At 32.1% G+C, this 13,637-nt stretch overlaps 1 protein-coding gene across 1 annotated transcript in view; it reads right to left on the bottom strand.

Annotated features, from left to right (window-relative positions):
* Positions 1-241: 241 nt before the first annotated feature.
* Positions 242-13,637, bottom strand: part of LOC115874687 (putative transporter svop-1) — a 41,498-nt gene continuing 28,102 nt past the window's right edge. Inside the window, exons 6-11 of the mRNA XM_030889920.1 lie at positions 10,794-10,960; positions 5,697-5,847; positions 4,110-4,227; positions 2,254-2,413; positions 620-747; positions 242-454 (exon numbers count right to left, since the gene is read on the bottom strand). Of these exons, the coding sequence (XP_030745780.1) occupies positions 399-454; positions 620-747; positions 2,254-2,413; positions 4,110-4,227; positions 5,697-5,847; positions 10,794-10,960 (780 nt within the window). The 3' untranslated portion in view covers positions 242-398. The remainder of the gene's footprint in view (positions 455-619; positions 748-2,253; positions 2,414-4,109; positions 4,228-5,696; positions 5,848-10,793; positions 10,961-13,637) is intronic.

Raw genomic sequence — 13,637 nt, 5'->3', positions numbered from 1 at the left:
AGCGACCCGAAACAATTGAATACGTCAATCAATCCTAATTTATGTCATATAGTAACATATCAAATATCGTTTTTTATCTGAAAAAATAAAAACGTTATAGAGGTGAGCCACTTTCGAGACGCCCTCGGTATACCAACATTAAGAGAGATAAAAAGAAACAGGTTGTTTCAAATATTTACTCTACAGTGAAGAGGACAAGTATTAGCCAGGTATAAATATAGATAAATAAATAAAAATCAAAAATTTTTAACGTATATTTTATTAAAAAAACAATTGCATTAAATATATTGCACATAAAAAAGGAAACTTTAGCAACACAGTTAATTATTCACATTTTGCTAGTCAAATTTGCCTTAAAATATAATCAGTCATTTATTTGCATCAATTTCATAGTTCAGTTACTTCATATCCAGTTTTTCGGTGTTAGGGATTAGACAGGACAACAGCAGCGCAACTAAAAACAAAATATAATTATATTTAATTAAATTGAGTAAAAATAACAGGTTTCAAAACACACCTCATATATTTATGAGATGAAATGAAAGATTTCATTTATGTATTAATCGCATTTTAACACACGCACTTTATTTTTATTGGATCATACGGTATATTTGCTTACCTAAACTGAGACTACCCCAAGTCAAGAAAGGCGGTGCGCAGCCAAGCTCTACCAACAATGGTACCATCAAATTGCCACCCACTGTTAGCAAACGACCAAGTAGAAGATTGATAGAAAAAGCCATTGCTCTAAAATGTTTATTATTCATTTACCAAATTTTATTATCTTACTTAACTTAGTGATTCCATTCTAACTGATCTTTTTTGATCAATTATTCGCTAATCCTGTGAGTTCAAGAATGACTCAAACTTTCCGCATTATTTATCTGAGTAATCTTTGTAAACATTAATATGTTGATGTAGTTTTTATATGAATTATCAGTGATTTCACTAATAGCGGGATCATAGTAAGTTCGTTAGTCAAATTCATAGTAAGTTCGTTAGTCAGTTGATAGTCAAACATTTAATCAGTAGTTAGTCAGACGGTCAAATGAAAAAAAAAGTGAGTTAACTGAGAAGTAATAGTACAGGATCCGGTTGCAGGGTAAGTAAGTAGTACATTCATCATGTAGGTAATCAAAATTTAATTTTTTACTTATGTAGGTATTTTTCCTGATTCACCGGAAATGATTGATTTTTACACCAATTTTGATTTTTAAATGACACACTCGGTATTTTTTAATTTTATTCAGTAGATAATGACACTCTGAATAGAACGACACATCACATGTCAACATAGTATTTTAAATTTCAATCTAGAGTGAAATGGCTGTGTTTATAACGACAATTTGACTCGAAATACCAATAATGTGGTACCAAATTATTTGTAAAAAAGGCTTTTTCCAAACATACTAATGAGCAACCCTTGTTCTATTTGAAAATATTAAGATATGATTAAAAATACAATTTAGGCATCTTTTAACCGGCCAAATCAAGACATGAAAAACATTAGATGATCAAATTTATTTTTCCAAGGCCCCTTGATTAAAAATTAGTATTTTTAATACAACCATGGCACATACGATTTTTTAAGCGAGAATGTCAAAAGTTGATATATGATATGTCATTCTATTCAGAGTGTCATTTTTTATCGAATAAAGTAAAAAAATACCGAGGGTACCAATTAAAAATCAAAAGTTGTAGTCATTTCCGGTGAAACAGGAAGTAGACGAAAACAGTTCAATACGTCTATAAATCCTGATTTATCTTATACAGGGTGGTCCGAAGTGTATTGTGGAAACTTCGTCAGCATATTCGTACAGACGAAGTTATTAATCTTCAAACCAGTTCAAAAATATGTAGGTGGCGTCCCATACAAGTAAGAATCATATTGATATTGAAATCAAATTTCTCATATCAAAAAACGCTTAGACACCAATTTGCATCCACATAATGAAAAAATTGAAATAAAAATTAAACTTTTACACACTGTATCTCCGAAACGAAGCATTTTTATAGGAAGAATATGCTGCAAAAGTTTCCCGAATACAGTTCGGGCCACCCCGTATACTCCCGTACCAAATCTCGTTTTTTAGGTTAACAAACAAAAAAAGTTATAAAAGTGAGCGACTATTGAAAAACACCCGGTATAGTGATAATATTCCACTAGCTAGAGCTAGTGGAAGAGTTACAACTACAAAGAGCTACAAAAAACTACAGTTAGAATGGAATCATTCAATATCACTTTTTGATTACCTTAGTGTGGTGGGAAATAAAACTACCACGATAGTTATAATGATGTCAAAGCATATTCCTACTGAACCGAAGAATATCGAGTACAGAGTTAATGTCATTATGTTGTTGTATGAAAAATATAAACAACTGATGGAGATACTTCCAGTTATATTTAGAACATCTGAAACAATATAACATCCTAAATATACGAGCACCGGACATAGAAAATAGAAGACCCACCAAAAATGATTAATTTTTAGTAATTGTTTATATATGGATATTTATTATTACATTAATAAAAAAAGTTTAAAATTTGAACGCTATCTACTATCGATATCAATAAACTTTTAGTTACGCCATCAAGGGTGTGATTATTAAATTTATTGTTGCCGACCATGGATCCGGCACTGGGCTGACTAACTGGAATTTAAATTTCCCACTGACGATTAAAGTTGTAGCTCTGCTGTAAAAAATGTCAAGTTGCCATATTTGTTTATTAATATTTTGATTAGTTTTGACAGTTTTATATGGAAGTTTTGTACTACGAGTCTTTTTTTGGTTTAAGTGGATTTTGTTGTGATGTTTCAAGTTTAAAATTTTGTATTGGCGGACCTCACAGTCGAAAATTGTTCTTTTTAGAACCGTTTGTAGTGCGAAGGGTACTAGATGCCGCAGACAGCCGTTGCAAAAAACTGATCGTATCCTTATTAGACCGAGAAAAATCAAAGATTTGCTTTGATTTAAGTAAGAACAATCTTCGGATAGTCATCGGGTTTTTAACGGGACACTGTCTCCTCAACGAACACTGCAGTAGATTGAAGTTGAGAAACAGCGGTGAATGCAGATTTGGTGGGGAAAATGGGGAAACAGCAGAACACCTTGAGTGCATCACTGAGTGCAACCGTTCGTGCCATGCTTCTGTGGAGCAAGAAAAAGAAGAAGAAGAAGAAGAAGAAGAAGAAGAAGAAGAAGAAGAAGAAGAAGAAGAAGAAGAAGAAGAAGAAGAAGCAGCAGCAGCAGCAGCAGCAGCAGCAGCAGCGACTTTGTATAAGCGACGAAGAGAGCAGATAGGCGGGGGTCACCTTTTAAAAGAAAAGAATGCGAGAAATAGAAATAGTCGAATATGAGCCGATTCCAAATGACTTCTTCATTTCTGGATAATGACAGGAGCTTGGAAGAATTGAGGTTGTGACATTTACATAGTTTATTTAAGTCTCCTGTTGTTTCCCACTCTGCCTTAATAAGTTTAGACCTTATCAAAGGGATGTAAAGGTGGTCTTTTTGAAAATTTTACAATTTAGGACACCATATAGGTCGCATCTCTGTTTTTCTGAAAGTTATCGAGAAAGTGAAAACTGTTTTTTTCGTGTTGGTTTGGTTGGTTAGAACTTTTTACGTAGAATACAATGGCGGTATTCTGTTTTTCTACTAAAAAATATTTTTTAAGATATGAACTAAAGTTATGCTTTCTCAAATAGAATAACTGGTGTATTTATAAATCATATGCTAGGCTTGCTATGAGCTTCTCAAAAATATATAACACTCTATATTTATTTTCACTTCTACTTTGACCACTTACGTCATTTTGTAACCTACCATTGGTAAGTATACAACAAATACCTTTTGGTGGGTGTTCTGTTACTTACACATTAATATTTTGGAATATTATGCTATTATGAATATTATTACACCCGTTCTTTATTGTAGAACTTTTTGTATCTACTAGTCTGATTTTTTTCATTCCGATGTTTTTTTTATTACGATTCACTGTACTTAAAACTCCTTCATTTTACTTCTAGGCGTTTTTTTGTATAAATAACTAGTTATAGTTTCGTTGAAATGCAATAAAGAACATTCGGGTGAAACCAAATACTTACTCAGTAAATTCTTCCTTCCAAATGTATTTATTAGAGTACCGGCCATTCCGTATGACATGAGTGTTGCGGTGCCAATTATAATGGAATTTAAGTATACTCCAAAGTTATTTTCCAAATTCTAAAATTTGAAGTTTTATTAAAAATTTAATTTTTGGTTGGAACCTTTTGCGTTGCATCAATTACATACATCAACCACAAAAACAAATATATATTTTTTGGTCGCATCAGAACCTTGACCTTTAAGTAAGTACTAGGGCACGAGAGTCACAAAGGCCACGAAAAGGCAGATGAAAACAGTGGTCTACATATCTCTAGAATGGAGGAAAAATTAAAAACAAGCAAAATAGTTTATAGTAGACTTTGCTACAATATACGACAGTCTTGATAAGCAAAGACGGGAAAATTGTTAAAGCTGTATTGAGTCTAGTAATAGAGGATTGGTAATAATCTAAAACTGATTGGATTGAGAGAAGAAGCCATGTGCAGATTTTGTCAATTTGAAGAAGAAATGACAGGACGTATTTTATATGAATGAAATATCCTGCTAAATAATGTAAATATGAGATATTTTGGAGGGGTCTCTGCAAGTTATTAGATTTTTTGAAAAGGATGGACTGGAGAATGTAACCTAGAATCAGAAAAGGACCACAATACATCCGATTCCCACCGCCATGCCACCTCAAAAATCTAATCTAATCTAAATAGCTTCATTCAGAACCTCGAAATTAGGGGTTTCACTTATTTTTTATTAAGTTTCATTAAGAACCTCGCAATTAGTGGAATAAATTAGTTGTTTCAATTACATTTTATACTTTTTAGTTTACGATTATTCAATATTCAAAAAACACAATTAAAATTAATAGAATATTCTATATATAATTTCTTTTGACGGAAGATAATCAAAGGCCAAACTGACATTTATCGCAAATTTTGAAGTATAGTTAGTGGAAAAGTTTGATAACTTTTTCTACTAATTTACAATGTCTACCACTAATTTTGATGTTCTGAATGCTTACATTGAAAATAAAGGAATAAACTTCTACGCTAATTGAAACCACTAATTGCGAGGTTCTGAATGAAGCTTTAAGAGTTTGCAATCATTCACAGCATCGAAAAATTAAAACTAAAATTAATAGAATAGCCTAGCAATAGAATTGCAGTAGTCAGTTGTATCCATAGAAAAAGTTTAATAATTAACTTCTTCTTGTTTCATGGCTCTGCTACAGGGCAATTGCCAGCTCAAAATAACTATAAAACACTAAACTGTTTTGCTCGGGTCGTAAAAATAAGGTACTACTACTAATAAACTTTTTCTAATGTCTAACACAATTTCTCTTGACGGATGATACTATTAGAGGCGAAAATGACATTACTCGCAAATTTTGAGGTATAATTAGTGGCAAAAGTTAAAAGTTTGTTTACTTTTTCTACTAATTACTATCACTAATTTTGACGTTCTGAATGTTTGCTTTAAAATTAGACGACCAATTGAATAACTTTGGTCAAGGATCAGTTGAAACCACTAATTTATTCTACAAACTTCCAGATTCTAATGCTGTGATGATAAAATGATACCGTTTAACTTACTACTGAACAAACAAATTCTTCCCCTTCTTCCAGTTTTGGCTTTTTCAGTATTGATAATACTTCGCATAATGTTCCAGATGAGTTGAATGTCGTTTCATAATCGTGCTCAGCTTGAAATACTTGGGGTGAATAGATGCGAGCTGTATTTAATCTGTGCATGTAAAAGATTATATGTTACTAATAATTCCATATTTATATGGTGATTCACGGCGATGGCACGTTACGCTTCGTTCTACGTGGGATACAAAAGAGCGAGATTCGGGCGGTGCGAGCGACGTGTATTCATCAAACAACGTTTTCTAACGAAGCTGTCCTAGGTAGGATAGTCGCGCGACTGAAGCGGCATCGCAGGCGATTGAAATAGGGCTCAAACTCACTGACGACCAGGTCGCAACGACCTGGCCGTCGGCTGACCGGATGTATTGCGTTTTTAGCTGCGGCCAGATGAACCACCAGTTTCAACAGAGTTGTCAAATCTAACGATTTTTTACGTTTTACCAATTAGAAAATATTGTTTCAGAAATGTTAAAATATCCGAGTTAACTAAAAAGCGAAGTTGCTATTCACAACAAACAAAAAGCATTGTGTACGCGCGACCGACAAAAAGGGAGATATTCTGTTTCTTTTTTCTACTGATATGGCGCCCTTATCGACTTTAGAAGTAAACATATTAGGGCCATCGTAAAAAAAGATCGTCAGACACTGGCTCTAAATATAAGCAGGTAGAAAGTTTAGCTTCCAGTTATTTCAATGTTTACAACATAACGAAGAATCTACAACAGTAATTACTTCTATTTTTATGAATGTTTAAGTTACTTTCTAATTTTTTTTCAAAATAATCTACCTAGTAGAAATATAGTCTAATGAACCCTGTTTGAAAAACGTTAAATTAAATATAATATTTCAAATACAGTTGTCCTCCTTGTACATGACTACAATACAACTAAAAAACTAATTTAATAAAAAAAACCAGTGGTTGTAGATAAACTTTAAATATTATTTTTTTTTATTTTTTAACATCGAAACTCAAAGGTATAATAACAGGTATCATACCAACCATAAATAGAGTATGTATGTCATATAAAAATGTTTTGAATTTTTACTAGAATCGACCCTTGATAAAAAAAAGGATTAGATTTAAGTTTACCTTTGATCCAGTCTGTATACTATTTCTTTGGATTTTCTGCACGTGTGCAAAAACTACACTAAAACACTATATCTTATAGAAAATAAAATATTGCACCTTCAATTTGAGGGATTTCATCTGAAAAATTATTAATTTGGAAGAAAACCGGCAACAAGCGGCAGAAAATAATAATATTTCCGTGCAGTCTTCTGGTCGCAACGACCAACGGACGGCCAGGACGTTAGTGTGCGCTATATCATTTGATTTAATGGTTTTAGAGGTAGCTGCGGCCTGGCCGGTGCTAGCTTCCAGCATTCGTTTTGTTGTTTCCTTAATTGGCCACACTTCACAGCTGTACATTGGTTATACTCTTTATGATGGTATTGTATATATATAGTTATATATATTGTTATTTATATTTCTGTATATATATATATATTCAATACCGTGATATATATCCTTATAAGTATATTTCGTTATATAATTGCTGTATCCATATATATAGCATTTATATATTTATATACCCAAATATTAATCGGTTTGGTTTGGTTTGGTTTTCTTCCCTTCTTCTAGTATTAGATCTTGTTGTTCTCCTCCGATACACATATATTTTGTTTTGTTAGTATTGATCTCGAGTCCCCATTTCTGATATTCTTCTATAAGCTTACGTGTCATATAATTTATGTCATCGTAATCTTGTGCTATGATCACCTGATCGTCCGCGAAGCAAAATGTGTAGAGCATGTTATACCCCATGGGTACTCCCGTATTTCGACATTTTTGCTTCCAACCTTTGAGAACTTGTTCCAGATATATCTTGAACAGTGTTGGTGAAATACAGCACCCTTGTTTCAGACCTTTGGTTCCATTAAATCCTGTTGTTAACTTTTTGCCGACTTTTATTCTAGTTTTTGTTTGCTTATATAATGATTTTACTGCTTTTATTAGCTCTACATGTATATTGGTTTTTCCATAGCTTCCCAAAGTCTCACAGGGGAACGCTGTCGTATGCCTTCTGCAGGTCCACGAACACAAGATGTAGCTTTTGGTTTAGATTGCTCTTTTTACTTATTACTTGAGTGACTGTAAATAAGTGATCCACCGTCGATCTTCCGGCTCTAAATCCTGCTTATTCTTCGGCTTCTATTTCTTGGTATTCGTTTTCGATCCTATTTCTCAAAATTTTTCCATATATTCGACTCACGGTGGCTGTTACTGATATTCCCCTGTAGTTTTCGCACTTAGTACGATCTCCCTTTTTGTATATAGTTGATAGGTAAGCCTCATTCCATTCTTGTGGTACATCCGTTCCGTTTATGCAGTCCTGGAATATTTTCCTTAAGTGTTCGTACATACGTTATATGACATACCTGCTCTATTTATGGTTGGTGTATTTATTTTTATTTTATTATACCTTTGAGTTTCGATGTTTAAAACATAAAAAAAATAATATTTAAAGTTTTTCTACAACCACTTGTTTTTTTTATTAAATTTGTTCTTTTAGTTGTATTGTAGTCATGTACAAGGACGACAACTGTATTTTAAATATGATATTTAATTTAACGTTTTTCAAACAGGGTTCATTAGACTATATTTCTTACATTATTTTGAAAAAAAATTAAGAAAATAACTTAAACATGCATAAAAATAGAAGTAATTACTGTTGTAGATTCTTCGTTATATTGTAAACATTGAAATAACTGGAAGCTAAACTTTCTACCTGCTTATATTTAGAGCCATTGTCTGACGATCTTTTTTTACGATGGCCCTAATATGTTTACTTCTAAAGTCGATAAGGACGCCATATCAGTAGAAAAAAGAAACAGAATATCTCTCTTTTTGTCGGTCGCGCGTATACAATGCTTTTTGTTTGTTGTGAATAGCAACTTCGCTTTTTAGTTAACTCGGATATTTTAACATTTCTGAAACAATATTTTCTAATTGGTAAAACGTAAAAAATCGTTAGATTTGACAACTCTTTTGAAACTGGTCGTTCATCTGGCCGCAGCTAAAAACGCAATACATCCGGCCAGCCGAAGCGCGACGGCCAGGTCGTTGCGACCTGGTCGTCAGTGAGTTCGAGCCCTAAGGATTAGTAAAATCATGAATTAAGCATTTTTAAAGTTGAAATTTAGGTTATAAGTTAACAAAATTCCATATATTCGATCAGTCTAAATAAACCGGTTGGATATTATACAGAGAGAGAAAAAATATTATTTATTTCCGTTTGTTATAAAATTGCTCAAATCTTCGTTATTTTAAATTCGATTCTATGTATATTATTTAAAAAATCAAAAGACTAATAAAATTGTTTTTCAATGATATATTTGATTACTATATCTAAACCTTCCGGTTTCTTTATTAGAGCTCTTTAAACATTAATAATTCTTTTACTACCTATAGTTTCATTGCAGTAATTTCGTTACCATGACAATTTTCGAAATTTAGCGCATAAGGAATGAGCATATCAAAAATCTTAGGTACACCGCGATAGGTCTCAAATATGGCCGACTTAAATTCCGGTTTATCAGTGTCGTTCTAATTTTATTTAAAAAATGTAAAACTATGAGGTAGACTCAATAATTTGTTGTTTTATTTTACGTTGTGAATAAATGTTGGTAGTTATTAAAATTGTTATAAAAATATATAATTCTAATAAAAATAGGTAAGTTATAATAAGTATTTATTAACACAAACATCCGATACGCTACTGAAGCAGGTAAGTCAAATTAACGTATCTAAATTCTTTGACATCTAATCTTTGACAAGTAATAAATAAAAGCTAAAATGCAAGAAAAATATATAATTTAGTTAATTTAAGTGAATTTCATAAGTGATCGGTTTACTACACGTATGTATATTATATAGTCACTTACTAGCGAAAAGTTGTTCCATTATTTCACTCAATTTTTGCCGAGATCTACCGCACGCTACACAACCAACTATTTTAGAGTCTTTTTCGATATATCGCGATCACTTTTAATTTAAGTTCTGGCACAATTTCCATCTAGATTTACTACGTTTATACAACTATCAGTAATAGAATAAATAATAAATAACATAATTCTAGCTCCGTAAAGACTGAGAAATCTAAAAAATTTCAAATCACATTCAAATGTGTCAAACGAATCGTCAAACAGAACTGTCAAGGATCCCCACCCTAGAGTGCTTTTTTCGCCCACCATGCATGAATACATGGTTAGCATTATGCTCCTTCCTTAGTCTTCTTATTCAAAGTAGCGCATAAACTCCAATTGATACTTATAAAGTTTGAATATTTGTCATAGTAACGATTTTCTTTAAATAAAACAATTATAATTAAATAGAATATAGAATTATTATCTTTTAAATGGCTTTCTTGAAGAAACCAGAGGTTTAGGTATAGGAACATGATACATCATTGAAAAGCAATTTTATTTGGGTTTCGATTTTTTAAATTATATACCATTAAAATAAGAATAATTTGAACGATTTTATAACAAAGGAAAATAATTATTTTTTGGCCTTGCTGTTTCATACCCAATCAGTTGATTTAGACAGATTGAAGATCTGCTTTGAGATCGACTTTCTTTAACCTAAAAACCAAATTTTAGCTTTCAATATGCCGAATTTATGATTTAACCAATGCTTATTCAAGATCATGTTTTGTCAATTTTACACATATTTTATTTTTTATCTCTATATATGTGGAATTAGTTTCAAAAATATAATAATATATCGGGTCACCGGGTGTCCCATTTAAATAGCAAAGATGCTACCAGTTTTAGCATGAAGCGGCAACACTGTATTGCTAAAAATAATTTAGACAGAGGGAGTAAGTGGTTTTAGCAAAAATCCAAATTTTCAAAAAAATCCTATTACCGGTTCTCCATAAACGTGCTATGGCCGTGAATTACCCTGTATTTTTCGATAATAATAAAACAGTTTTACTCGTAGATATTTTAAATTTTAACTATGATAATGAAACTTACGTTATTTGCAAAATAACTTGGGTGCTGCAGACTAAAAACAAATTTAATCGATGTTCTTTTCCGAATAAAGGCGATATTTGTTTCCAGCCCAATTTAATATACATTAACCAGGAGTGTTGTGTGCTGGGTTGCTCTTTTTCGGTCACTTCATGTATTAGTTCTTTAATCTAAAAAAGAAACATTTATGTCAAATATTATGTTTCCAAAATATATGCGACATTTTGTAAAGCATATTTGTTTAAATGCTTTACAGAAAGTTAGTTAAGAAATAGTAGTTTATACTCTAACTCGAACTTGGATAATAAATGTTCTAACCGCAATTGAAACTGCACTTGTGCTTTTAAAATCTCAGCGGGTGCAGCCTGCTATTGCTTACTATTTCAATATTGTAATATACCGTTATTCTTTGTGTATAAATGTATAACTTAAAAGTGGAAAAGCTGAGCTTTTTTTATGTTGGTTTATCTCACATCCGAAAACCTTTAAGACCCATACTCACACTTCGCTACTTCACTTCGTTCCTTCCTCGCGTCCCTTCGTCGAAAAATCATATATTTACTATGGGAAAATGTCGATTTTATGCGACTGTGTGTTCCTTCGTTCCTTTGTCAAAACGCTCCTTCGTCCGTTTACTTCCTCGAAACGCTCCTTCCCCGTACTGTCGGTTTTTGGACGAAGTAGCAAAGGAATTATCACGAACACAAAAAAATATTAAAATATATAAATCGATCTTGGATTTCATTCGTAGTTGATTTCTTGATTTGGCAGTACGTCTGTACAGGGTGTCCCATTTTCGTGTGTTTTGCAGGGTTTCTCGTTTATGAGTCGAGCTACAAAGATGCGGTTTTCACATTACGATGTTACTTTTTTATGAAACTAAAGATGCTACATACAGATATGTCCTAGCTCTCTTACTTTCTAATATACAGGGCGAATCTGAAATTATTGCATTTTTCGATTCCCTTTGTATCTCGATTATCTTATAACTTATCGATAAGGTGAAAACGGTGTCCCGTACGCATATTCGTAATTCGCCGACACATTAGCCGCTCGGATTAGGTCGGGACCAGCGTCGGACGGTTGATAAAATACCGACGTATTAGACTAGTCCCAACCCTTATGCGTCGGTGGTTTACGAGAGCGAAATACTGTTGACTGCATATTACATTATAGTATAGGTTATATTATATCGAGAACTGTCAGAAAATTATAAAAAAAACAGACTTGAACAGAAATTACCTTTAATATTAAAATTAAACTTATACAGTGTATTCCATTTAAAATAAGCAATATGATTTTCTAAAATTTCATGGGACAATTTTCAATTTGTCATTTTTAGTATAAAATTGTAACTAAAATTTTGTTAACTTAAAAAAATACTTTCTGTTATATAAATTATTAATGGCGAAATGAGGGTGGATTACCCTGTAGATAGAAATTACCTCTAAGGAAACTACTAATCAACTTAAGTGATTTTGCTTATAAAGCATATTATCAAAAAACATATAAATAGAAAAAAATGAAGACATATTTTTTTATTTTTTTGGATTTATTCACTCCTAATCCCATATTTTTGTTAATTTTGTGTCTTGAAGAAATTGTCTGATAGTTACTAATAATTTTACTGGACAGTCTATAGTTGTTCTGCGGCTCGCTTCCCTATTTTTCTTTTGTTTGCCATCAAAATGACAGTGATAAAATCTCTTAAATGCTTATTCGACGTAGTCTCAGAGCCAATCTTAAAATATTTTTTAAACTCTTTCAAAAATTTCTCTTCTAACATTTACCAAGGCAGTTATCTGTTCTATAATAAAATACCCTAACCTAACCAAACTAAACAAACTAAAATTTACTCGCTAACCAATTTTAAACTTCCATGCTAGAATGATTGGAGCCTTAATAAAGGGTAAGTTAAGTTTTAAGACTTATCGCAAGTACCGTATGATCGAAAAAAAAACAGCGTCTTGGAAATGGCGATCAATGACATTCCCTGTATAATTTTACATACAAAATGACAGCTATCTTTATTTCCAAGCCAATTCTGACGCCTTTTTAATGATACATTAATAACATTACTGTTATTATTTAATTTTTCTGCAAAAAGCAACATATCTAAAATTTGTTTTTATCAGTAATCTGCAATCTCAGTTTATTGGAGGCTATTTATTTATTAGGTACAGCTGGTAATGTCTTAAAATCCATGTTTTTGAATTAGCAAATTTCTCGAAATATGCTAAGCACTGGCAAACAATGAAAACCAACTACAAAAGATTACTGATTGATCATAAAAAATTACGAATACCCATTACAGATGCAGATCAAATTAATCCGATTTACAAACTTGCGAAGAAAGAAACAATATCTTGAGCGCATCGTAAATCGCCGACGTATTAGTCTAATACGTCGGTACTTTACGCAGCACCCGAACTAACCCGAGCGGCTAATGTGTCGGCGAATTTCGAATGCGTCCCGTACAGTTTTTCACATAGAATGCAGTGACGTAACTAGTTCTTCGTTAGAATCTGTCGATATTTTGCGATATTTTGCATATTATTTTATTTTCCTTGTTACGGGCTTTCTAAAATACTTACATATTTTCATAAACGGGGTAAAAATGCATTATTTAACTTTATTACATAGTCGGCCGGTCTAAATTAGGTAATCAAAACAACAACTAATTTATTCGACGTAAAATGTGGGTTATTGGCTATTCCACGCTAATTTTTATGTATAGCTATAATATAACTCTAAAATAAGAGCCGTTTAGCAGTTTAGCAGTACCGAAATAAATAAGTATACCTAGAGTATACATATTATAATTTTAGAAAGCTCATAACAAGGCAA

Source organism: Sitophilus oryzae, unplaced genomic scaffold (genome assembly GCF_002938485.1).
Source record: "Sitophilus oryzae breed Bouriz unplaced genomic scaffold, Soryzae_2.0 scaffold_1018_pilon_pilon, whole genome shotgun sequence".
In the NCBI taxonomy this organism is placed as follows: domain Eukaryota; kingdom Metazoa; phylum Arthropoda; class Insecta; order Coleoptera; family Curculionidae; genus Sitophilus; species Sitophilus oryzae.
The sequence above is the reverse complement of the archived record's forward strand: the minus strand, read 5'-3'. Positions and strand labels throughout refer to the sequence as shown.